Source organism: Zonotrichia leucophrys, chromosome 8 (genome assembly GCF_028769735.1).
Source record: "Zonotrichia leucophrys gambelii isolate GWCS_2022_RI chromosome 8, RI_Zleu_2.0, whole genome shotgun sequence".
Classification (NCBI taxonomy): Eukaryota; Metazoa; Chordata; class Aves; order Passeriformes; family Passerellidae; genus Zonotrichia; species Zonotrichia leucophrys.
Genome location: NC_088178.1, coordinates 18,603,976 through 18,631,531, shown reverse-complemented (window position 1 = coordinate 18,631,531; position 27,556 = coordinate 18,603,976). Strand labels below are relative to the sequence as shown.

At 39.5% G+C, this 27,556-nt stretch overlaps 1 protein-coding gene across 1 annotated transcript in view; it reads right to left on the bottom strand.

The window, feature by feature from the left end:
* ADGRL4 (adhesion G protein-coupled receptor L4) overlaps window positions 1-4,891 on the bottom strand; it is a 72,337-nt gene extending 67,446 nt beyond the window's left edge. The window contains exons 1-2 of the mRNA XM_064720000.1: window positions 4,441-4,891; window positions 2,886-3,035 (exon numbers count right to left, since the gene is read on the bottom strand). Coding sequence (XP_064576070.1) covers window positions 2,886-3,035; window positions 4,441-4,462 — 172 coding nt within the window. The 5' untranslated portion in view covers window positions 4,463-4,891. The remainder of the gene's footprint in view (window positions 1-2,885; window positions 3,036-4,440) is intronic.
* Between the last annotated feature and the right edge of the window lie 22,665 nt (window positions 4,892-27,556).

Sequence of the window (27,556 nt, the reverse complement as noted above, 5' to 3'; positions counted from 1 at the left end):
ACCTGAAAACTAAGATTTTCTGTTCAACATGTTTATAAGGAGGAAGAATTTGAATTGCTTGTTTCAGAATAAAGTCTCAAAACAATGACTGTTCTGGTTTAATTGTCTACCAGGATAACCACAAAGAAGAAGTTGGTTCTGCATTATGCAAAATTACTAATGTTGTTGACACTAATTATGACTCTCACAGCCTATCTAAATAACAAAAAGGGCAAATATGTAAACATAATGTACTACATAGGCTCTTTCTAAAATGCCTGTATTAGCACATAATTGATGATCTCCTTTGAAGGTGACTGCACTATCATTGTGAAAGCCTAAGATTATTAACTGAATAAAAATGGGAAGCTATCTCTAGAACAGCACACACACCTGCTGCTTTTGCCACACAGAACAGCAAGATCTCATACATCATTTAACAACTGAGGCTTTGCTTTACGTCTTCACAGCTTTAAACTATTCATGATAGGGTGCAGCCTACATTTCTAATCCCTTATAGAACCTACCCAATTAAAATTCTGGTTAATTTTTTATGCTATTAGAGGACTACTGCACAATATTAGTAATGCACTGTGTTTCATACTGCCCTAGAGAAACATTGTCTCTCTTTCAGGGCCAGCAGCCACACTGCTCTGATATGAGCTTTGCTGGAGGGTAAGTGACTTTGGTGGCTATTTAGGTATTTTACCAGAGAAAATGTTGGTCTCCAGACATGAGACTTGCTTCAAACCATTGCCACTTGACTGCAATGCACCACAAGTACATCTAGTATCTTTTTTGCCTGGACTGACTTTGGAAATTTTATTTAAAAGACTGAGTTTTCAAACACGGAGTATAATTCTTAATAAACAATTAATGGATTTACAAGATTTGTGAATGCATATTTAACTGCACTGAATTTTCTTTAAGTACTCAAATAATGATTTTTATGAAATTTGAATGTAGATTTCTCTAAGAAAATACGAGTAAAAGGGAAAGTAAGAAAAAGGTATTGTATGAGAAAAAAAAGAGCATGGAAGGCAAGATAAATTTGTCCTCACAAATTTGGATTTAATAACATTATAATAGGTGCATGTATAATGGATGGGTTTAAGAACATCAATCATGGCAGTGAGAACAATAGGTATCCTTACTGCAAATTGATTATTCATAATTTCAGACTTTCTAGACCAGTACAGACAATGTAGTGGGTACCAGATGATGCCAGGTAAGTAAATGATAGTTTGATTTATGCCAGGCAGTATTGTTAAAACTGACTTGTTTTTCTTCTTTCTCTGCATTATTCACAAGTGTAGGCCCTTGACTCTGCAAACATGATGTGCACTTATTATTCAAACCAGCTGACTTTCATGGTGCTACAATTGAACCAGTGCAAGAACAAAACCAGTGTTGTGAAGGCTATTTCTTACTTTCTTTTGTCCAGCTTGATAGACAAATAATGATTAACCTATCACAGCAAGGTTAGCATTAAATTCAGGCGATTTATTTAGAAACTACATGAAACTTGATGCAAAGAAGAGACTGACAGAACAGTGTTTGTTCAAACTTTAGAAGGGGTGGCAAAGGGCAAATAATAATGCTGCCTACTCTACTTAATGGGAGGTCATGAGGGCTTATGGAGGAGATGAAGCAAAACTATTATTAGACATACAGTGGTAAGTGCACATGGGAAGGGAAAGATACAAGCTGCAACCAGAGAAACCTCAACCAGATATCAGAAAAAACATTTTCACAATTGGTCAGACACTGAAACAAGGGCCCAGAGAGGTGCAGGTTACATCCTTGGAGATACTCAAAACTCAGCTGGCCAAAGCCCTAAGCTGCCTGCTCTAGGTTGAACCTATTCTGAGTGGAGAGCTGGACCAGATGACCAAGAGAAGTCTCTTCCAAACTAAATTATTCTATGGTTTTGTGATTCCTCATTTTTTGTTATTTTATACATCTATATTTCTCTTTAAACATTCCCACCTTATAAACACAAAAGGCCTTGGAAAAAAGGCTTTTGCATTCTAAATCTTCTTAAACAAATATACTTCCAAGCACAGCACGGCAAATAAGCTACAGAACTCCAAAATACCTGTGGCCTGGTTTCCTACACTCATACCAAACCAAAGGGTTACTACTAAGTATTAACTGCTAAATTTCCCAAGATGCTTGAAACACAAAAACTGGTCTGGTAAATTGTTACTTTTCCTAACTACTTCTCAGGATACTGAAAACTGACAAGATTCATTTCAGCCTGTCTGCAGCTAGACATAGCCATACCTAACAGTGAAAAGAAATATTAGAGCTATTTATAGTGGAAGACAACTCAAATATGAAGGTGGGGAAAATATCCTTTTCTTTAGCTGAAAGACAGTCATCCTAAAGTAGATTGCTTAATAGGATTTCTGGCATATTTCTCTGTAGTAGAGAAATCAACACTGGCATGTCTCTGTGGCATACACACCTCCTTGTTTTCCTAGAGCAGCCCAGGAGCTGTTACTTGATGGTGACCAGCTGCTGGGAAAAGTGGCCAAGTGCTGTGTGTGTGAGGAGGGAGCTGAGGGCTGTGCAGTAGCCACCACACCTGCCCTAACTGCAGAAATCCTGAGTCACAAGGGAAATTGCTAAAGGTAAATCAGCAAAGATTAGTTAGTAGCTCTCATGGAAAAGAAAAGCTGGAAAACAGGTCATACTCAACTGAGACACATGGCAAGCTGTATCAAAACATCAAGCTGAGCATAATTTGTACAATTTCTTAAAAAATATTACAGTTTTTGGCTTTGAAGACATATTAGCGTAGGATACTGCTGTGACATAAAGTTTCATCCTTGAGCTAGTGGGCTCTTGAGTAAGTTTTTCAAGTGAGCACATAAAGAAATAAATAGGTAAAATCTGTTTACCTTTACAGACTGTTATGCCATTTCCTGTGTATCCTTGGGAGCAGTAGCAGCCTGTTGTCCCACCCTGAACTTCACACCTGGCATCTTTGTGGCATGTCATGTTGCAGCTTGGAGAAGTGCAGCCATAGTCCAGCAGACTGGAAATCAAAACTGGAACAAAGGAAAATCATTATCTAAAACCTTTATTCTGAGCTCTAAAATGAGATCTGGGCTAGAGGTTTCCACAAAATGAGTGTATTCCAGTAAACATCATCACAGAGTGTTGTACTACAGGATAGGGCAAGGGCCACCAGCTACAGGGGCATCTTTGGTGGAACAGCAGACACCACAGATAACTCAAATGTGTTCTCAACCAGCATAAAATTGGTAAACAGCATAGAAGTCACTCAGTGATTGGGGGGAAACATTCCTTTCAAAGCTCTCTAGTAGTTTCCAGTAAAGCCCAGGCATTCATTTGCACTCTGAATTAGGTATGGAGCGAAATCCAAACTGCCCTCCATGTGCCAGGGAAAAATACCAAAGAATGTTCCCCTGATCACACTTTTTGTTCTTATAAGCACTCCCATACTTCTGAAGCTAAAAAATAGGCATGGTTTGGTAGAATAAGATGAAAAATCACATATTTACATCATTATGATAGCAGGGTTTAAAAGTTATTTGCAGTGTGAAAAATGATTTAAATTTAATCTCTCAAAACACCATAACTACTTTCCCATTGTATGAATGCATATGGTTTTCAACACAAAGCAAAAAAGGAATCTCTTCTTTTGAGAACACTTACAGATCACTGTATGATCACACACACCCTACAATTGGTAGATATAAGGCATTTAGCTCAGAAAGGAAACTAAGTTTTTTACTTTGTAGTTTACAAATTGTTAGCGGGACATAGTGAAAGTTTCAAAACACAAAGATCCTTCTGGGTGCTCTTTCCCTGCTTTTCCCTACCTAAATGTAATTCTGGATATTTGCTAACCTAGTGTTACAGCTTCATTGCCGCATGAAATCTCACGGATGTGTTGTTTTCTTGAAAAAATTAAGACTTCATGAAAAATTCAAAAGACTTAAAATTGCACACAATTTTTAAATAATTATATATAATCCAAGTCAATTTAGATATCAACAAATTTCACATTTTCTCCGTGTTTCTGAGAGGAGAGACTGTCTTCCACAGGGATTAAAACAGAAACCTGTTGATTCTGTTGTCATTTTACTGTTTTCAGCATGTGAAATCTAAAAATTTCCCAAGCAGATGGAGACTGAGAGAAGGAAAAAAACATACAAAAAATGCACAGAAACTCACAATGTTTCTGGTTTTTTTTCAGTACCAAAGCCAAAATGAGATGAGGACTGGTGTTTTGGGTTTGGTTGTGGGATGATCCTAACCATGCAATTACCAAATCCAACAGCAGCTCTGACCAAAGCTACAGGGATTTCCAGTCCTGTGTACCCAGCAGGTTTCAACCACCCTCAATATAATTATTTCTCCTTTCTCCTCAGATCCCACTCCCTTCTCACCTGGCACACACTCCCCAGAGACAGAGGTTTCACCTACCTAGGAATGGAAGCAGTTTCATTGGTGATGCTGTTGCTGTGCAGTGCCTGGTGCAGAGCCCCTGTGTCAGAGAAGAAAACTCCCTGCTTTAAAATATACGACCATGTGCAAAATACGCACATAGGACTGTGGAGAGAGTGATGTCCCGGTACAGGCACAGCCCTGACTCTGCCCTCTGTGCCAAGCCTCACGCTTCCAAAAGTTCCTGAGGCTCTCAGGCAGGACAGGAAGGGTCAGGAGGGGCTGAGGAGCTGGTCTGCTGGCAAGCAGGAAGGCAGTGAGAAAGCAGAAGGGAAACGAGAGGCTGCGTCTGGTGGAGGATATCGGAGAGGATTCCAGGGTGAGGAGGTTAGGGCAGCATGGAGCTGTTTGGGAGAGTGGCAGGGGCAGGGGGAAGCAGGCAGGGGTGGCTGCAGCCTGCTGGCAGTGCAGGAGCAGCAGGTGGAGCAGATGAGGGAGGGTGAGGAGGAGGTGGGGGAGAACAGTGACTTGCTGGGTGTTTACAGGCTCAGAGGTAATGGTCTGCATGCTTCCTTCCACCTTTTCCTGCTGACATGAGTACATGTGAGCCCTAAGACTCATGTTTGGAATCAATCTTGGCTGACTGCTGTGGTTCTTACTGCTTTCTTCAGTTTTGAGATGGATCTTTACTGCAGTCAAGCAATGTTGCTTTAAGGGTAATGGGATGTAAGGGAGGTACAGGAAATCTCTGAACTCTGCTTTGTGAGGAAAACAAAGACATAGGCAGGGAGGAAAGAGGCAGGAAACTCAGGAACTGAAGGAGACCAAATTTCTAAGAGTTCATGGGTTGTGTAATAAGACGTTCAATACAGCATTTGGCATGTCTTTGTGTTTAACTCGAGAGCAGGTCTATTCTCATTACAGCATCCTGAAGAGACTTCAGCATGTACTTGTATCATGCATTGATATGCCAATATTTTCTCTAATCTTGCCAGGGACAATGTGCCTACAGTCATTTCCCAGCTTTCTGGAGATGATGACTCTCATGCTGAAGCACTGTAAAACTGAAGCAGTGACGTGTGCCTGTCCTTATAGCTGCAAGCTGAGGGATGTGCACAAACAGCCATGCTGCTGGGAGAATGGAGAATCTCTCTAAGGTAAATGAAACATAAGAGGCTGTGGAAGGTCACTGTCACAAAATATATCATGTCTGACAAGAGGCTGGGAGTTTGGTAGGTACCTGATGGGAGAGCATCAGTCTGCTCTTGGGAATTATCTCTAGATCTGGCAACACTTTTTTCTAAAATTTTGGGAACTATTTGCTCATCACCATTTTCCAGCTCAGTGAATAAGGCTCTACTCAGGCCAGGGAGGTGTGAGGCATGTAGGAATAGCACGTAGGTGTCTGGTTGGCACAAAACACCTCTGGAGCACTTTGGTAAACAGAGAGGAAGCTCCAGGAACCGGATGTTAATTTCTGACGAACTGCAGAATAGTGAACAAAGGATCCAGGTGTAGGAAGACTTTTTCCCTCCTGTTTGACTTTGTGATGGGGGGAGGACTTAAAGGGCGTGAGAGGAAGGGACTAGGAATTTGTTTGTTTTCTTAAGTTTTCCCATAATCTAATGCATGGGGCCAGAGAGGAACACAAAATCAGATGACTTGAGGACAACTTTGATCTGCACGTCTTGTCCTGTCCCTTGTGCTGGCATGTACTGTAAGCTCAGCTGGTCTGTACTAACTTACAAATCCTGCTGCTAAACTTCAGTGGAGTAATAGGAGATGGAAACCTATAATGCAGAAAATAAATGTTATTGTTCTGTGTTTTATTACTCCCCAAAATCAAGCGAAAAGATTTTGACAGGAAGCAAGAGAACAAGAAGTTACAACCTAAGATTCAGGCCTTAAGAGCTGGAAACACATTTTTACCACTCAGGGATGTACATTTCAATTTTGTCTAGACACCAGCATTCTGCAAGGGGTGTCCAGATAGACTTGGAGAGAAATTTCATAACCCCAATGATAGTAAATTTGTAGTAAAAAAATTTAATTCCTTTTCTGATTAAAGATATGAGGATACAGGAGAAATTGTGGATGACTCAGAAAAATACCCCATAATCTTAATATTGGGAGGTGAATGCCTCCTTGTCTTTTTGCTAAAAAGGTACGTGCTAGCACCTTTTCACTGGTCAGTGATTCAGACCTGCAAGGGGACGGTGCCAAGCAGGTGAGGATGTTTCCATCTGGAATGGGAGCAGCTCCCTGCTGGCACCCACAGGCACCTGGGTGACATGGAGGCAGGGCACAGGTCCAGCTGGCCAGGGCTGACACTGTGCCTGGCACGGGGTGAGCAGGCAGCACATAAAGAAGAAAGATGAGGAGGAGCAGAGCAAGGACAGGAGAAGGTAGGCTAGGTCAAGAGCAACTCGGTGATAAAAGGAGCTTCGATCAGATTTAGAAGGCAATAGGGAGACAGTGAAGAAGAGGGATTTAGGAATATCTTAATGAGATCTCAATACTGGGAGCAGTGGATTACTTTTGCATTACACTGCTTTAAAAACTGGCTAATGTGAGTGTCATTTAGAGGCTGAAGACAGCAAGGTCACAATAGGAATGGATGTGGAGAAGGATGGACTTGACAAAGATTTTATGGGGAGAATGAGGAGGAAAGAAGAGATTTCTGAGACATTTTGGAGATTAAACCAGAAGGATTTACTGATAATATCTATTGGCATACAGGGACAGGAGTTAAACAAGTGGAGATGAGCAAGTGAACACATGAAAAGGAGACACTTTCAAATTTGTGCTGTCAAAAATTTCAAAAAATGCTGAGAAAAAAATATTGAGGTGTCACAAATCTGAAGTATTGATGGGTACCTGTCTTTGTAGGCAGGGAAGAGGGACATGCACAAATGTGCATATTCCTGAAAGAGTGGAGAATAGGTCTAAGCTAAATAAAATGGGTACAAGAATGTGGAATGCCAGTGCTGCAGAATCCATCATTAAGAAACATTAGAAATAAATGGTTTGTGGAAGTATTTCACAAGTCAGTCTTTCCATTCTTATCCATGGAGAGCAAAGCCCCAGTTCTATACTTAACTGTGTTGCTCATTTTATAAATGGGCTCATTTGTCTTTGCAAGACTGAGTTAGGAAGGCATAAGTAAATGAATATACACAGGTTAACATGCTTGACTTCAAACCACACATTTCTGATTACTGATCACTGTGATTATAACATCCTACATGTGACTGTAGAATTCTCAAGCTGTTGTTTTTTGCTGGTGAACTGATGGGAAGACATCAGCCTGCTTTTATAAATTATTTGGTACTTTCCAAGCTTTGTATCATGAATAAACCTATTTATTCCTATCCTTGTTTTAAAGGTAATTGGAACGCTGATTGTGCAGACAATGCTGTGAAAATAACATGCACAGCTGATGGCTTTCTAGAGCTCAATCATATGTAGCTTTCAATAGATAAATATAAATACAGAGCACTGCTTTCATTCCAGAAAGGGCCTATAGTGCCAACAAAGGAGCAAAAACTGAACAGAGCTAGCATTAGGTGTGGTTTTTAAAATGAGCAGCAGCATGATCTGCTGTATTAAAGATATTGTTTGGTGTGATCAAATTTGGACTACTAGCTGAGTGTAGGAGAAGGAATCTCACCAAACTTGAAGTTTGCCATAGGTTGCAGGCCCCACTTTCAGACCACAACAGGTCATGCTCAAAGGAGATGGAGAGAGGGTGTATCAGATTGAGAGATCCTGAATGCCCCAGGTATTGTTTATAACTCTTCACCCTCCTTGGTGCTGAGACCTGTGTATTTTCAGCACCCTCAAATGCCAGTACCTAACCCATCACAGTGTACTCCAGCATAATCCACCCTGAATGTGCAGAACAGCCAAGGGCACGTGCATGCAACACAAGCATTTATCTCTATCACATAAGTACCTACATGTATCAGTTACTGAATTGGGATAATATTTAATGCAAATAATAAAATTATGATAATTGTGATCGTGATCTTTCATGCTTTGCTTTTTATTTTTTTGACAAATGACTGTTGAGTCACCCTGTTTCCTGCCAAAAAGAAAATATGATATAAAACAGACAGAGGATGTACAAATGCACTCTATAAAGATTTTTCTCTGATGCTTGCTGTGGGTATTTTTTATATCAAATTTATTCATTGGTTTCAAATCAAGTCCTATCACTTCAAAAATTTAGACGGTCTTTATAATACTTCAGAAATGTTTCATTAATCCTTGTCACTAGGACAGTTATGGAGTTTTTTCTTCTAGTCACGGAAATCTGGATACAATTGAAAATGCACTTAAATGTCAGATCAAAATAATGAATTTCCATTATTGGTTAAAATTATTTTCAAATAAAAAAATCCATGGAAAGTATTTTTCAAACACAGGCCACTCAATCACAGGGCAGCCTACCTCAGAGGGCTCTAGCTCAAAAGTAGTGTCAGCATCTGTTTTATAACTGTCTCACCTCACCTTCCTGTCTGAGTGCTTTACAAATCCTTATCATTTTATGTGCAAACATCATATTCCATCTGAGCATACAGGGCTGAATAGATCTCTTGGGATGATGTAACTCTAGGCAATTCTGAAGCAATAAACACACAAACTCACATAAACATATGCACGCACACATCCTTTTAAATCTGCGTAGCTATGTCCATCTGAAGGAAATGGCACATTTCAGTGCTCAGAGCCAGTTCCTTTCTTCTCTTTGTTTTACCTTGGATGAAGTCATGAAATAAGGGAATTTAAAGTGAATGCAATGTTTCTGAAAGCCAGATTAACTTCCCTGAAATTGGGCTCTGTTTCTGCATCTGCTATAATACAGCAGAGATGTACAGATTGAGTATAAAGTTCCCCACAGCTAAAAGGGATAAAGTAATTCAGTTTCCATGTCTGTTTGTGTTCTCCTGGTCATGCTACAGTGAAATTGTAACAATAGTCTCATTTCTGCAGGAGAAATAGAGTGAACTCCATGAATAATTACACCAATGAAATGCCACACTACCAGTTTCCCTTAATACACTCATTTCATCCCAGAGCAGCAGAAGCGAAGGGCTCTTACATCTGAACCACCAGATGACCAGACTGGCTCCTACAGGCCCATGATTATATCCTTGTGTTTTTCACATGGGAGAGGAGTTCTGACACTTCTTGTTTGCTTACCACAGAGTCCCAGAGCGGCATTCCCTGTCCTGGCCTGCCAAGGTGTTTACCCTCTCAATGCTACAGACAACCTCTCAGCAGAGCACTACCCCACAAAAGCCATGGTGGATTTTTTGTCCTCAGGTAACACTCTGAAAACTGGTTAAATCATGACATAGGTTTGGGGTCCTACCGATTAACTTCAATGTCTATTGCAGAATGACTTGAATCCTAAGCAAGGATATTGGAATTTGGTCCTGCATTCCCAGGAAACTTGATGTGCCATGGGGGTGTATCTTGCAGAAATGAAGGTCAAAGGGAGCAGAGGAGGAGGTGTGACCAGCCAGATATGGACAGAACTGTGGGCAGAATGAGGTACGCACAATACTGGAAAAGAAGATGCTTTTTACATCCTTTCAGCCCCTCACAATTCCAGATGCCCTGGATAACAGTTCATGGAAGTTCTGGCTCTCTGCTGCTGCTGTCTTCTGCCTCACTTCTCACAGTCCTGCCAAGGCCAGAGCCCTCCTCCCCTGCCCTCTTTCCTTCCTTACCCCTTCATCCTTTCTCCCAGTGACTCCTCAAGAATTTGAGCATTTCCTATCTGAGAACTCTAGCAGAAGGAAAAATACTTGAGGACCATGACAGGAAACAAAATAATACTCAGAGGAGGAAAATAATGAATGATCGTTTAAGATCGAGAGTGGAAAGTTCATCGTACGAACCGCCAAGAGTGCTTTAAGTCAAACCCAAACATCTGCATTACAAACAACAATCATATAATCACTGACTTCTTGCATTATCCCTTCCCAGGCAGAAAATACTCTGTGGTGCATGGGCCAACAAACAATTATTCTGTAATATTCCTTCTCTGTGATATCATCTCCTTCCTTGAAGATTTCAGGAACATGAGAATTTGCTGGGAAGTTGAAATGTTTGGGGAAAAGTTGGCTGTAGCACACAGAGTGTAAGTGAAGCCTCTCCATTCAATGACAGATGGATAATGCTTTGAGAGAGAGCATGGACAGGAGGGACAGATCCTCAGGCAGCCCTGCTATTATCCAATTGCTTTTCTACCACACCAGTCACCTGGTAAAGCATGTTCTTCATGTGCACTGACTCCAGAAAGGGCTTTCTCTCGACCCCAATACTGCATAGCAGAGAGTTCATAGCAGCTACAGAAAAGTTAAGATTTTTTTGTTTGAGCCAATGACTTAGAGCCATACTCTCCCTCACTCACCCTACAGGGTCGTGTTTCTCTGGTGTTGGGGCACTAGTGGCTAAGTGCTGGCAAATTCTGTTGGACCAGTTTAAAATTAAAACCTGAAGTGTGCTGAAATGGTCAGCATCCTTATACAAGTCTATAAATACATTGCTAAAACTTTCTGTCTGTCCTCTCATGCATTGGATTGTGGCGCGTCTTGAAGAAACTGAAAATATGACCCTCACAGAGTTGCATAATTTGTATGGTGCTGGTGCTCTTGATGGTCTCTTGACTTTGAAAGTAAACTTGCAAATTTAACTTGCATCCTTCAGACACCTTCTCACATGCACTCTATCCTTTCAGAGTTGCCTTTTATCTTAAATTAATGTAATTTTATTCCCCAAATGAGATATTAATTAATTATAAATAAATAAATAAATATAGTAATTATTGTTTCCCAGCTTGGACTCCTTCTTATGGGTCTAGGGGTCACTATTTCTATCTTACTTTAGCCCTGTTCATGGCTGGAGTAGGACTGAAGAGATATTTCTGCTCTGAATTTACCCTCCCCCCTGGCTTACCGCACTTTTCCTTCCTCTCTGCTGCTGGATAGTACATCCATCCTAACCCAGAGGTGAAGGCTAATTCACACCCCATCAATAGGCACAAGAAGTTTAAATGATTTCTTACAGTGTTCATTATCTTGTACTTGTCTGCAGTGAGCTTCATCTGGTATCTTGTTAGTCACTCAAGTTTTATTAGCTCCTCCTGAAATTCCTTACTTTGCTCCTTGGTTTATATTAACTTAAATAATTGTGTATTGTCAGCAAATTTCAGCACCTTGTTATTCATTCCATTTCCCATATCATTAAATATGAGTGGTGAGCAAATAGCGGAGGAAATTATTCATGAATATTCATTTAAAGTTAAAAGCAAATTCCATTTTCACAGCATTCGTGACCAGCCCTTGTTCACTTTCTGCAAACAACTGAGTGCTAAAGATTTACTTGTGTAAGTGCATGCAGAGGATTCACATTTTATTCCCGTGTACAAATAATCCCCCCAAAAATGTCCACCTGCATGTTTTTAGACAAAATTCACATTTTGTGAGTAGAGATCTCTAGAAAGGGAACAGAATCCCAGAAGAGTATATTTGAGTATATTTGAAAGGACTTTCTCATGCAGAGGCAATCTGACACAAGGCAAGTGAGGAGAGAACTCCATTTCTGACGCATCCATTCAACATCTGCACCTGCATTCACCCAACGCCAAGCAGAGACCTGCAGCCTTCTGCTGCCATCTGCATGGGCTCCTGACCATATTTCCAGCTGGTCTGGCTTATAGATTGGCTGTTCCATGCATCCTGGCACTCTGGTCCAGGCCTGTCTGGCATCATGGGCTCCCTGCCAGTGTTGGTACTGCCTGGCCATGGTCAGCTGAGCCATTCACAGGCTGCTGGCCCTGGCCCTGGCCCTGCTACGCAGCTGCACCCAGACCAAGCTTTGGGCAGGACACTGCACCTTGTGGGTCCCTGGCCACCTTCACCATCCCTCATCCCTACAGGAGAGGTTGCACTGCGTGGTTACACCAAGCACAGCTTCTTTTTAAACATAGCCCTGTGCATTTCCGAAACAATGTAATGAGATGTGTCATAAATGAAGAGCATAAAAGAATGAGCTGTTTTTATAATAGCAGTGAAGAACCCATCCAGTCTGTTAGCAGTTGTGTTATGAGTTGCACAGCAGTGCTAACCTAGATGAAGGTTGTCTTTGGAATCCATGAAGATGCTGAAAAGAGAGGAAGAGAAGCAGGTCTTGTGAATGAGGCAGGCAATCTGCAATACTGTGACACTGTGCATGAGAAACATCATTGCAGCCAAGTGACTAAATTGATTTGTCTTCCAAATGGCAAGAAGAGGTTGAATGGAGGTGGCTGGTGAGCAGTTTGATTGCCCCCATACTTTAATCCTTATTTTTTTTTAAATGGTATCAATACTCTGTTAAGTGTGCATATAAGGAAAAGGACCCCTTCAGCTGCTTCAGTAAATTCAAATCTGTGCTCCACATTTAGCCCCACATGAACACAATGTCACACACACATACATACTCATGCTGGACCATTTGGCCTTTTGGGTGATTAGCCAAAATTGTTTTAAGGTCTGCTCCATGCATTAGTATAATGACAAAAACAGGACAGAATGGTTTGCAGAACTTACAAAGCAGCAAGAAATATGTGCTTGCCTCAGTTGTAGGTAATCCTGCCTGTGAACACCCAGGTGTGGCAGGCATTTCCTGAAGAAACTCCTGCCTGCAAACTAAATTTAGTGGAAATTTTGCTCGTGCATAGCTATAGGACTCGTTCTTTAAAAGAACTGGCATGCAATAAGTCTGTTCATGAACTGCTTTCACTAGTACACTGAAGTCTTCACTTACTAAATCAGATATTTTCAGATTAAATATTTAAAACATTTTCAAAACACACTGCTGCCGTATTTATGTGGCCCAGTGAGTGCTGATTATACCATATGATACAGCTTTTTTCATAAGATTGCAGGAAAGGAGACGTGCAGATAGTCATATGCAACTTCCTTCACAGAAATGCCTGTATTTAAAGTGGAAAAAGAAAGGAAATTAAAATGAGATTCCATTGTTTAGATGAAAAAGTGCAAAGGTTCACGACTAAATTAATGTAATTCTTACTTTGACCTTTGGACAAAGCATTTAAGAGCTTTCCAATAATGACATCATATTTACTTGGTGCCTATGCCTTAGTTTGCAGCTTAATTACTTAAAGAATAAACCAACTACAGATTTATAGTATATGCATTATATGGTAGATATGTTATAACTCTTACAGTCATCAAAGTTGCTTTAATTAATTCAAGGGATGATATGCTGGATTTCAGATCACAAAGCCCTTCCCTATAGCCTCATTGACATGATCCTAGAAACATCTGGGTGCACAAATGGATGCTTGTGAGAAATTCTAGTGTGTTTCAGGGAACTACAGGGATGCAGAAGATGAACATATACATTTGCTATTCTATATTTCACACTGTTTGTCAATCTTAATTTTTAAAAACTCTCCTCTAGGTATCTTGAATTATCTTTTATTTCAATATTTTTGAACCTCCCTATCAAGAAGAGAGTTTCCTTGGAGATTTTGAGATTCTGAGTTTACTGAAGTCAAGGGAACTATGCTGCTTTATGCAAGCTGGGGATTTAGTCTGATAGTCTCATCTTAGTGAATACAGAGAAGATTGAGTTTATCCAAACCTAAGAAAGCCACATGAATAAGTTTGTTTGAACAATTCTGTTGTATCTCCTCTGTATTTACAGTGCAATTTAGCAGGGTGAAATTAATTTTTCCTCTCTGATTATGTTTTCTACAGACACTGGAAAGGTTGATGAGTACAATATAGTTTTAAATGATGTGCCTTATTCATGCTTTTTTCTTTATGTTCCATTACTGTAGGATTTGAGTGGAACCATATGATTATAGTCTTAGGCTGTCATGCAAATGGACTAATTTTGTTCCATTTCCCATTCCCCTCACCGTCCTTGTCAATGCAAGGGATAAATCTTGCTCTGTGTTCTGTTCCTCATAGACTTGCAGGGCTGTCATCAGAGTGGATTAATCTACTGCCTGTGTTATCACAAAATTCTCTGTCCTAACAATGACTTATCACCGAATTTAAAGCTTGATATACTTTATATTCAATCTGAAGACTTAGTCTTGCAACAAAAATTGTAATGAGAGCTAAAAATGGTACAAAAATAATCCATTCTTATCGCAGTCTTTGAATTGTAATTTCATGGATTTCCTTGAATACAGTATTTTACTGAACAATAGCAAGAGAGAACATGACAGAATAACATACTTGAAATTTCAATTTTAAATGTCACCTAAATTAAGCTTCCAAATTGTTTAATTAAGTGACCACAGCTCTATTACAAGTTATTGTCAGCACAATCTCTGTGCAAGCAGTTCCTTCTATAAAAGCCAGGGTTTGGACAAACTATTACTCAACAGCGTATAAAAACACCACTAAAAACAATTACAATGGTGGGACTTAAACATAAAATATTACAAATTTTAGAGTTATTTCTTCCACATATAATCCTTTAACTCCCTCCTTCATGCTTGGCTATTGCATGGTTTTTAATCGACATGTGGTTATTATACATGCTTGTAATTTATTCTTTTCTCAGGGTTCTCACACTGGTCTAAATTACCAGAAAAAATGTTTTAAGCATTTCTTTAAAATATGTATTTATCTGTGTGCTCAAGATACTGGATGAAATAACAATTTTTTTATTATTCTTCCCTCTGATGTTAGGTATGAAAGGCCAAAAGAAACTGACTTAAGCTACTCTACATAAAAATAATGCCTTCTAAACTTTAAGCTATCTTGTTATTTTTTTAGCGTATAAGATTTTTCTACGTGGGAATTTCAGAATGAAGCAAAGCAGTTGGTCCAAGATTATGTTAAATGGAAGAAGGAGCTTCCACTCCACTACCTAGAGCTGATTTACAGAAATTCCTGTTAACCATTTCATTTACAGATTCTGAGTTTTTTACTTCATAGTTGGCAATTTTGGCAAGGAACCCAGTGCAAACTTTTGCATGTCAGCTTTGTGATTTTTCTCACCGTGCTTTATGAGATGCCTCCCACAACTGGCAGTAGGCCTGAGACTGGCTGTGTTAAACTGCCACGATGCTTTTCCCATAACTCAGCTGTGTTTTGCCAGTTCCATTTCTAAACTGCCATGAGAGCAGCCTGGAAGACGCACTGCTCACTTCCAGCAGTCTTTCAAATAAACAGGATAATGCCTTGCATTGGCACTCATGCAGTCAGATGGATTTACCCATGTAGCTTTGGAGGAGCAACATTATGATTTCAGAAGAAAGAAATCTGGAGGATGAAGTAAAAAAGCAGTGTGTGGTTTGTTGTGTTTTTGGTGCTTTTGATTTTGTGTGGTTTTTTTTTTTTTTCCAATTTGTTTTTTCTTGTTTGTTTTGTTTTTCTTTGAAGGCCTCTCTCTGCAAGCGCCTTCAGAAAGTGCAACATTGCTGCTTTCCTTGGCAAGCTGTCAATGTCTGGTAGGAGGAATTCCTGGGAGGAAAAGCGCTGCTGAAGAATTTTATACCAGAGAAGGTGACGATCCTACTAAGATTTTTGGTGCTCATTTGAAGGTACAGAATATCCATATGAAACCCTTTTTCTCCCTATAATTTAATACCCTTCATGCCTTAAATACTGAAGAAGTAAAAGCTTGAAAAGCAGCAGCAACAAGTGGGGAATGTACAGGGTATTATGGACGTCCCCTACAGACATTAAGGACATTTGGCTAGGTCTGTATCATACTGTGCTGCCCCAGGGTGAGAAATGACTGCCTCAGAAATGGAAGAAGACCTGGACAATTCACAAAATAAAGCCTGTCTTGAAATGAGCATGCTAAAACAGACTGTCTGTTTTGCCATGAGCTGTCCTTTATCACACCCACTCCCACATATCTTGCACCCACAGTATAAAGAATGTTTTAAAATTATTAAAATTTCTTAAGAATTGTTCCTGCTTTGAACATTAGCCCATCAATGCAGCATTTCAGATCCATTGCTCTCTGCCTGTACTATAGCAGAGATGCACTGTTCAGTCTCGGGAGTGAAATTCCAGCCCTGACTTTTACAAAATCCACAACACATACACAGAAATGAAGTGCACAGAAATGATTTGCATGAAGAGCTCTCATTGTCTGCAAGGTCATATAGTTTATGAGCACTGTTAAAAGACTCCTCCTGGTAAGATCTCAGCATTTATATAGAAAGGTTGTTTTCCTCTCATTATGGTATCATGGGAATTTTTCACCTTTTCTTGGGTTCCTGTTTGGCTTCAAAAATTTTTAAGAAAGTTTCCAGCATGTTGGTAAGCACACTGGAAGTATGCAGTGATAGAACATCTTGCCAAAGTGCTCTCTGTTTTCCAAGAAGGTATTGGGAGCACTGACTGAGCCTTGGTCCTCTCTTGTCTTCAGTCACTACCAGAGAATATTTTTTTCTTTGACTTGGCACAGGGAGTAGGAGCAGAAATTACCATCTCAATTTTATTTATTCCAACAACATCTTGTAGACATTTGCTTTTGTGACACCCTTCCAGATGGGACTGAGCATGCAGCTATTTGAGTCCCAGAGCTCTACAGATGTCCAGATGGAAGACTAGAGTGCACAGCAATCAGTGAGTAATTGGGTAAGTGATAGACCTGCTGCAAAGCAGCATTACCTCAGCCTTAAGGAGGATTAATTACAAAAGACCTATGATGCCAATTAATTCTCTTTAAAAAGTTGTGTGTGTATTCAAGGCACTTTAAGTCAAAGAAGCTGTACTTAATTCAACATAATATGCCTACATAAATAAGCAAGTGTTGAAAGATATTAAACACTTTATATAGCACACTAGCAAAAGTATCTGAGTTGTTTTTTTTTCTTTTTTGTAAAAGTATTCTGGAAACAGTAATAAATTGATCCCCCTGTCACCAGAGGTGGTCTTCCTAAATCATAATGTAACCTCTAGTTTTGTCTTACTCATAGCACCCAGTGCTGAATACTGAACATGAAGTTTGATCCCAAAGTGCTGATAAAATACAGCTGATTTCTCAGCTTAGGCTGACAAGATTTGTTCATGCTTAAAAAAATAATGCCTCAAGTGACAAGCCCTCAAGATTTCAAAGGAACCCTAAGAGAGTTGTGTTCAATCAGAAGGTAACAGAGATGCTCTTCCTGACACATCGCTGCAGTCTCAATGGAATAAGACAGACACCAAGGAGGGGCAAATACTACTGATCAGGTTAACATGAAAACTTTTTTGCAAGCACTAATTGGAATGCAAATCTTTGTACCATAAAAAACCCGAGCTATGAATAGAGCATTGGAATTTAATTGATTAAATCTGTCAGTTTCTTAAAAAGCCAGAGATACACGTTCTGATGTGCTTGACTCCCAACAGTTTTATTAATAGCTATACGGTGCTCCAGCCTGCATAGAGATGCAGGTATAAAACACTGTATATTTTTACACTTAAGCAGATTTCCTATGAAAGGCACACAGCAGAGTGTGAGTCACAAGGTGAGCAGGAGCGTGCCTGTCAGTGGGGCTGGCTCTGCTGGCACAGCTGAACTGCAGAGCTCTGCAGCTGCAGGAGTGAGCCTGACAGTCACTGAGCACCAGGCACAGGTACAGGTTTGCTATTGCTCCATGAAAGAAATTACAATAAATTGTAACAAACACAGGCTGTAAAATCAAAGAGACAGAATAAGGGGAAAAAATTGAAGTCCGGCAAATTGCTGTTTAAATTTCATAGCCATTTTTCCAAATTTCTGCTCTAAGCTAACATATTTATGAATCCTGCAGTGAGAGATGTGCTCCCTTTTAGATAAGTATGACAGAGTGCATGGGTGTATGTGTGAGGAGGGTATCAGCCCCTCTGCTTATCAGTATGCTCAAGCTTAATGCTTAATGTGACAACTTCCCCCACAGCTGCTTTCTCATTATAACTCAAGTAGGTTAGTTTCAAAATTATATATCCAGAAAGTCACTCTACAGATGTTCACTGTCACCCCATGAATCCTCTGTCTTATTCCCTCAATGTGAATTATATTTTTCTCAAATCCTGGACCAACATTTATCAGAACTTATATCAGAACTTTTTAAAATTACTGTAATTAATTGAGAGTCTGTGAATTCCTTACCTACCCAAGGGCAAGGATAAAATCCTAAAATTAAATGCCATTAAAAATTATGGTATAAATTAAAGCCAAACTAGAATGCTTCTGTTGCTTTTCCATCCTGCCCCCAAACTTTAAAAAATAAAAAAGACTTCATGATCCTATGATCTAAAATAACAGTACCCATATATACAGCATGGCACATAGTATCATGCTGTTTCATTAGTGAGACTGCTATATATGGCTTGTGTTTTATTACTGCAATAGTATTTAATAGATAGTTCTTGCCCTTTGCATTGCATACGTGGTCTCACATTGTGGCTCTAATATTTAGTCTTTAAAGAAGAGAATATGAAAAGAGGAAATAAAAAAATTAATCCAATAGGCTTATATTTCTACTCTGTGTAGAACCACATGAACCTTTTCTGATTTTCCAGCAATTCCAAAAAGTATGAACCGGTTCCAAACCACCTGAGAAAGAATAAGAAAGCATGAACTACCTGAAAACATAAGATAGCAGTTTAAAAATTAAAATAGTAAAGAAAAAAGACCTTCAAGTAGAAAAATCCTTTCAATTTGGAATACTGGATTATCAAGATATTGAATCAGAGCAAAGCACTCTGAATTCTATTTCAGTTTTTATTAAATTTCCATCAATCTCTTCTTGACCCAAATAATTTAGAAAAATTGGAATGGAGCCAAGGAAAAATTCATTGCCACCACCCAATCAGTGTTTTCCAACAAATTTGACCTACCCCTACTTTCTCCTTATACTCGGCAAGGAGATTATTTATGAATTTTTCAACTTTACTTTTTATGCTTTTCTATGGAAAAAAAATAAACACAACTGGGGAAGAGGTTCCAGCATAAATATATTTGACAGCTCATGGAGAGATAACTTGCTGCTTTTAATCCTGCTGGCTAATAACAACATAAATACACCCTGCACAGAGTGCTCCTTGTGCGGTACGAGCGCTGCGGCTGGGAGGTGTTCAATGAGGAGGGAGTGACTTGTCAGGGTGCATTGGGCTGGATGGGCGTGGGCTGGGTGTGGCAGCAGCACAGCAGCAAAGCCCAAAGCCCAGGTGGGGCTGTGGCACCTGGGGCTGGGGATGTGGAGAGGCTCCAGCCAAGGTTTCATGGCCAGAGCAGCAGCAGCAAGAGAAATTTGGAACGGCTACACTCCCAAGAGCCCATCAATGACCTGACCCAAACAAACCCTGAGGGGTCAGGGAAGAGAAATCACCTGGGGAGGTGGAGGGCAGCAAGCAGGGCTGTCACCTGTCCTTGCAGGGCGCAGCAGAGCAGACACAGGGTGTGCAAACCTCTCCTCCCATGCAGAGGAGCTGGGCCTGAGACCTGCAGAGTGTGGCTTTGGTCAAGATGCCCTAGCAGCCAGTTTCAGGGTTCAGGGTATTTCAGTGGAGGAGCAGATATCACAAATAGAGCCCTTTAATTAACACTGTACAATGTGTTTCCTATACAGGCTGACATAACTGCCTATATTTCAAGTGGTAGGTTTATGCAGAAATGGTTGGAAATGAGCAGATTTACTGCAAACACCACCATAAATAAACTTTCCTGAACCAACATTGGTAACACAAACAAATGATTATGTCTGTTGTCTGAAATGCAGCAAAAAGCAAAACTGTGGCAGGTGTGACACCTGATAGCTAAATTGAAATTTATAGAATGCATATGGCAGAACTTCATTTTTCTTTTTCATTTAGTGATCAAAAACTAGATGACAGACAGTGCAAAATGAAAACAGATGAAATGAATTTCCGAATGGATCCTGCCAAGTTTCATTTTCTCCACAAGTTCTTGGAAAGCCCAGAACCTATTCCCATGTGCACAGCCAGAATTTGCAGATTCTGCTCTTTACCTCTTCATCCTGCCATCTGACAGTTTGCCAAGTCCTGTGTGCTGCAGAATGATTGTGAAGAGAGGTCTGTTTATTATGGTACCAAGATCATTCTGTCAGACTTGATAGCCTAATTTTTATATGGAGTATAAATAAAATATAATAATATATAAATATATATGTACACATGCACACATTAATTATAAAAGTTTTCAAAGTCACAGTCATTATAATGCTTCCTCTGATGAAAGTAGAAAGGCTGGATAATAAACGAAGTGTAATGGAAATTTGATATGAGTTTTTAAATGTGGGCTGAGGTAAAAGGTGAACATAAGCAACAGATCCTTTTACTCGTCTGATATGAAACAAGATTCTCTGTGGAATAAGTTTCAGACAGGCATGGAGAATTTATTTTTAATCAGCTTTAAAATACAGTCTATAATAAGCATGCCCTTAGGCAGTTATACTGTGCATGCCATCATAAAAAGAATAAAAAAAAGAGAAGAAATCTTACAATGAGGCTTAAGAAAAATGGTCAACTGGATGCTGGATTTTTTAATCTATGATTGTCTTTGCCCCTGCTGAGGATTCCTATATCATCTTTTCATCAGGAGAGTTTGGCAAAGCCACTCAGCGGGTGCTGTATGTTAGGAGCCACAAAAATCAATATAGGGAATATGAAGGCAATTTTTAAAAGCTAATGTGTGAAACATTAAAAATCCATGCAGTATAAACCATGTATAATCTTAGCTACTCCCTGGCTCAAACGGATCAAACAGCAGAAATTGTGCTATATTGCACACTAAAGTGAAATAACCTTTAAGGCTGAAGATTGATTCTTTTGGGAAAGTATTTACAATATGTTATATTAAGCACTTTGGATAGAAATAACATGCCTTCTCATAACAGGGATATACACTTGTGAAAGAAAACAACTGGACAGTGATCTCATGAGCTAAAGGAAAGGATCCAAATTTATGCCTTTTCATAAGAAAATTATTGGATAGTTTTCCTTTCAGAGTGTAACATCATTCAATTACAGCTTTTAATCAGGATATACTAGTTGCAAATTTATGTAATGTTTTCTTGGAGGCAACATATGTCATATTGCACTAAAATTATTTTGGCTAAAGCTTTATAAACCTCTTAAGCATCTAATGAGGTCCAGTGCTAGGAAAAAAAAAATTGCCTTTGGCAGAGTTTCCATGTATCAAAGATATCCCACTAAAATCGAAGTGATTGTTCTGGGGAAAAAATTGTGCAAAACACCAAAGCACGCTACAGTCTACCCCAAAGAGATGAGAGATGGGGAGTATTTCTGTCTTGGCTGGGTAGCTGGAAACATGAAGAACAGAGAGATGAGGGGACGTGCCAAGGTTATGTACAAAGTCTTTGTCAAGGCAGGATCTAAATATACATCTTGAGAGTCCTAGAGGGCACAATATTGTCTCATTTTGAATCGAAGTACTCTTTCTAATTCAGTGCAATCTTCCAAAACAATTATAGCCTACAGCATATGCACAATATCATTGAAAAAAATTTGCATGTGTTTTGTATAAAATTCCCAGCGCAATTATCGTCCTAGCACACTAGTATGAAATCAAGAGTAAAGAGGTAGGTAAAAGAAAACAACAATACTCAGAAAACATTGGGAAATGGAAAAACTGGAAAATCACCACCAAACCCCAAACAGAGAGCTGAAGCAGACATTCTTACCCTCAACCCTACTTGTCCCTGTACTGGCTGACCAGATTAAAAGGGCAAAGGAATCAAAATGTGAGCCTAATTGAAACTTGTCTCAGTTTCTGTGCAAATACCTACAAAATATCTCCAAAGAGCTGTACTTTGCTACTTTGCCATAGGAATAAAATATTCCATGGCTCCTTAATTATTTCTTCAGGACCTATGGAAGTCCCTTGTTAAAACTCTTGCTGTGATGCAAAGTCACACTTTTTATTATTTAACATTTCTGTGTTGTGGGTTTTGTATTTGCAGAATTTTAACTGGAACATTAAAAACCTTCTTCAGAACAAAAGCATATTAAGTACAGAAGAGATTTGCATAAGGCTTTTTAAGAGAGAGAGCGTGATTAAAAATGCCTCTACAACATCTAAAATACCTGCTAGCAGTCAAGAACTGAAGGAGGAAGTTCTTCAAAATATTATCAACTTCTGTGCTGTAATATTAAAGAAAAAAGAACAGAATTTTCAAAAATGTCCAGAAGAAAGAAAAACAAAAGACTAAGTAAAGCTTTTGAATAACAGAGAAGGAGAAAAAATCACCAAGGACTTAGGCATGGCAAAACTACTGTGTAAACACTTTTCTTCCTACTTACAGTAGGAATTAATCAGTAGCAAAAATGTATTGGATACAAAATCCAAAAAACCAAAGGGAAGATGTTAAACTGATCTTCAGTGGAGGGAATGTAAACATGTACTTAAGTTAACAAAGAATACTTCAAGATCTGAAGGGTTTTGCTGTTTGGGGACAAGGAACTAGCAGACAAGGAACTAGCAGGTGGCATCTGACTAATTTTGCAGATCAGTCTCCACCACCCAAATATTAAACAAAATGTAGTGCTCGAATTTAAACAGAGAGGAAAGAATGAGTGACCAGGACATATAAACTTTTAACCTGGCTTTTGTTCCAGGTGAAGAACCTGAAAGGATCACAGAGGAATTAATTTATGAGAACTGATGGAGTGGAAAGCATCTCAGCAGAGTCAGCTTGCGTTTGCTGAACTCAGGCTAACATCACCGATCGACTTTTTCCACATACTGAACTGGGCAAAAAGGGATGAGGTAAAATTAATCAGGACTGCAGCAAGATGTTTTGATCTAGTTGCAATCAGAAGAGCCACTGAGATAATGGAGATGAATTGCTGGCTCAAGATGATGATATGGTGGGTGGTGATTAGTTTTCAGATAGAGTATTATCAGGCTGAGTCATGGTTCAGCTCAGCCAGTGCTGTACTACATAATCTCTAGTGATTTTAAGGCAGTGATTAATTTAGTCTTGGCCAGATCTATTGTTGGAATTGGGAGCAGCAATAAATATTTTCCTAGAGTTAGTGTTATATACATTAAAAGCATCTGAGGGAGACGCTGGGTATTGATGGAGCAGCAGTTATGAGCTTTTATGTCAAGGAATGGAAGAGATAGCGAGCCACAATTTATAAAACAATTTTTAAGTGTTACTTAGAAAATGATTACAAATATAGTGATGGGGAAAAGTAGTGAGTAAAGAAGGGGAAGAATACACATAAAATGGCCACTGAAAAGGCAATTTTCTCCTGGGATGAATACAGGGGGACATAAGCTATGCTTATTGCATAGTAATGTGTATTCAGCTCGAGCTGAGTACAAAGGACCACCAAGCAGAAGCACTTGCAGTTTCTCACCACTTCCAGGAGTGTGACAAGCTGTGTGTGGTACTGTGTGGAGAATTCAGGTCAGCAGCGCTCCCAATTCAGAGACAAGCTTCAAAGCAATTCTAAATGGCCTAAATTACATTTAGAATACCACAAGATATGCATTTTATGTCCAGTGGATTTTTTGTAAATGACATCACAAAGGGAAAACTAGTTCCTGAAATGGAAATTTAGCATGAAATGCAGATTTCCCTAGTCAAGATGCCATTGAGCCTCCATCTCCACAACAGTCTTACAAAGGCTCTACTTTCCCTGCCAGCAGCACCATTGCACATAGCCCTGTTCTTTGTCCTCCACTTTAATGCCCAGGCTGGGATTTCGAGAAGAGCAAAGTACATTACTTTGGAGATTGAAATAATTAATTTGCACTTGGATAGGGGGAACATTCAACAGCCCTGACATTTTTACTTCTGCTCTGAGCCTCAGCTGCTTCTCCCCAGGTAGGGAACAGCCTCTGGCCTCTTTGTCATACTATTTCCATGCTGGTCAATATTCTGGTGTTCGGGATGCTCAGCTCATAAGAGAACGGATCACCCTATGAATGCTCTGTACCAGCCCTACTTTCTTACAACTGGATTGGTTTGGTGGGGGAAGAAGGATTTCAAACCCAGAAATGCTGGCAGTAGCAAAGCTGCGCTGATTTGCCTAAGTATGTTCATTCAGAAATCAGTCACTCCAGTTCCAGGCCAGATCTGCTGGGATTGGAATAACAGTCTTTGTTGTTCAATGTTTTCTTGACTTTTCCTTTCTACATACCAAATTTTGTGTTCCCATACCTCTAACAGGATGTGTTTTTACTTTTTCCTGGCTCCTCTTCCTGGCAGGAACTGGATCAGCCTCTCTGTATTTAGTGTAAAAAGAGATAAAAGAGTCATGACGGTGACTTTGGACAATATTTTGCCATTATTTATCTCACAGAATTTTCTTCTTAACAGTAGGTACTATTTCCAGAGTATTTCCCCTGCTTTTTTAGTGTCTATTCTCTGGGAAAATGAACGAAAATAATAACATTTTGGGGGGGGTGTCAGCCATCCTGACAAAAAAAGACAAAGAAACCAAGTTTGCTTTACTTTAGCAAATTAACCATATGCCTTATATCAGTGGGAGATGTGTCCCATTGAGAAGAAATAATCATCCCTGATTTTATGGAGATTTATGCCAGGTTGTGGGCTTGGCTTCTGGTCTGCACACACAACATTTATTGATGCTTACAGGTTTGTTGGAATTGTTCCTCCATGCTTATGCTGACAGAGACCAAAGTAGATGGGAAAAAGAAGAAATATTGGTTTAGCCCTACTTTCACAGAAGGGACTTATAGCATAGCATACCACAATGTGAATGCAATAATATAAACACAGTATTGCAAGATTGTGGTCCAAACACAGTGGTGTTCACATATCTTGATACAGTTTAAAGAAGAACTTCTCCTTTTCCTCTCCATTGGAATAGAGAGCACAAAGATTCTGTCCCATTTGTGCACAGGTTCAATTTTCACTACTAACAGTAATCAAACCTTCCCACTGGCCTCATCACATATTTAAAGTTGAGTATAAGACCTAAGAACTCACAGGGACAGAAATATGAGTCAGGGTTTACACGGAGAGAATTGAGGTCCAGAGGGATGCAGTTGCCAAGAAGTGACAATATATCAGAAGAAAAATTGAATTCAGACCTCTGAGATCCAACTAAATCACAAGAGCACATTTCCTCTATTTAATCATTAGATAAAAAGTGAGGTTGAAGAAAAACTTCAATTTGTTGGGAAACATTTTGCCTCCATTTTGGGACCAGATTTCAAAAACAGTAGCTTTATCAAATTCAGAAGGGTAAGTGCCCATAGAAAGTGCCAGTGGGAGACTGTGATTTCACATTTGCTTGTTGTTCTTTTTTCTCCCCTAACAAGAATTCCTAAAATAATCTAAAATATCTGTTCTTTATATCTGAAGAAGACAATAGTTTAAAATAGGCATACCTGTTTCTAGTGAGTTGAAAGCACAATGCAACTATGATTTTATTGCCATATCTTTTGTTCTCTGGGTTTCTATTTCAAGGGTTTGATCAAAATTAATGTGGTTTCTCTACCCAATGGCATTTATTTTGGTTATAAGATTAGAAATGTAAATTTGCAATAAAAGAAGAAAATAGGAAGCTGTTTTTAATGAATATTTTACACATGACTAATTAACAGAATCCCCTACAGGAATTTGGAAGTAATAAGGAATTGACTGAAAATAAATTAAAAATTAATAAAGGGGTCTCCAAACAACTTTGTTTATGAGCATTACCAGTTGCATTCTTAGTTATGAATATTTCAAGCTGCTTTACTATTCAGGATGCTTTATTCTTGGAGTGTTCATAATTTTAGAGGTGATTAGGCAAAAAAAGAAGAACAACACAAAACAAAATGTCTGGAAATGATAAAGCCTACCTGGGGAAAACTAGCTAATGCACAAATAATGGCTTAATATCCATTGTTTTTGTCTGATAATACCTGTGGTATGATGTTCCCCTTAATCCTCATCTTCTAAATGGACGGAACAGAACTGCTCAGTAATTCATTGAGAAAAATGAGAATCTTCTCCCAGACATTGTCTTAAGAGCTGCAGTGCTGCAGCTGTGCACAGTCGGTAATGGATGTTGGCTGAGCCTGGAGAGGGCTTTGTCCTGGCGTGGGCTTTGCCCTGGGTTGGGCTTTGCCCTGGATTTGGTCTTTGTCTTTGCCTTGGGCTTAGGCTTTGCCCTTGGGCTTGGGCTTTGCCCTGGGCTTGGGCTCTGCACTGGGCTTGGGCTTCGCCCTGGGCTTGGGCTGCTGCAGCCCTCAGAGCTGTGGTGGGGAAGGGGCTGCAGCCCCGAGCTGAGCTGGGTGCCAGGCAGGGTGTGACCTGCTCAGAAGGACTCTGCTCATGGCAGAAACACGAGCACCACCCAGCTAGTCTGCTCCCATTTATCTCTGCTAAACCCATGCGTTAAAGCGCATTGCAAGATAATGGTGCAAAAAATATACCTTTGTATGTTTACAGTGTGTCTTCATTTATATCAGTATGACAGAAAAATTACCTGGGGATGGTGGAGGGGAGGGAGAAACACACAAATGCCACGTGTTCTCATATGCCTACTGTAATATTTTAGCTAGGTTAAAAGTCTTTGAAATAAAAGTGATTTAAATTCTCTGGCATTGTCTTTGATACAAAAACTGATATAAAAAATTCCTCAGAGAACTTAAGCTAAACCATCCAACACCTTTAGCTGAGGGTGGTCAGAATATAAATCTGGAGAAGAGAAAAGAAAAGGAAATAAATGACCAATTTAAAATAAATAAATAGGTCCCCTTTCCCTGTTAGATGATCTGAGATGATCCAATCAATCTGGGTATCCCAATATCAAAGATAAAATACAGCAAAACTAGAATAAAACACAGTTGATTTTTTTTTTTTAAGCAGAAGTGCTTCCTGCTGATACCAAATATTGACAGAGAAGACGCTTGGTATGTATGTTCAGCAGTAAGGAACCAATACATTCAGTGTAATCAATGAAGACTATTTGATGGTTCCCTCAACAAGAGCTTGATGATCACTGCCCAGAATGAAATGAACAGCACAATATTTTTGTAAACTTGTCCTGCACAAATAAGAATATAATACTGCTGCTACTACTAGTAATAAAAATGAATACATTTGGTCACATATGGAAAGAGAAGTCACGCACATTAATATGGGAACTTCTAACTCTTCACTTCAGTGGCAAAGTTTCTC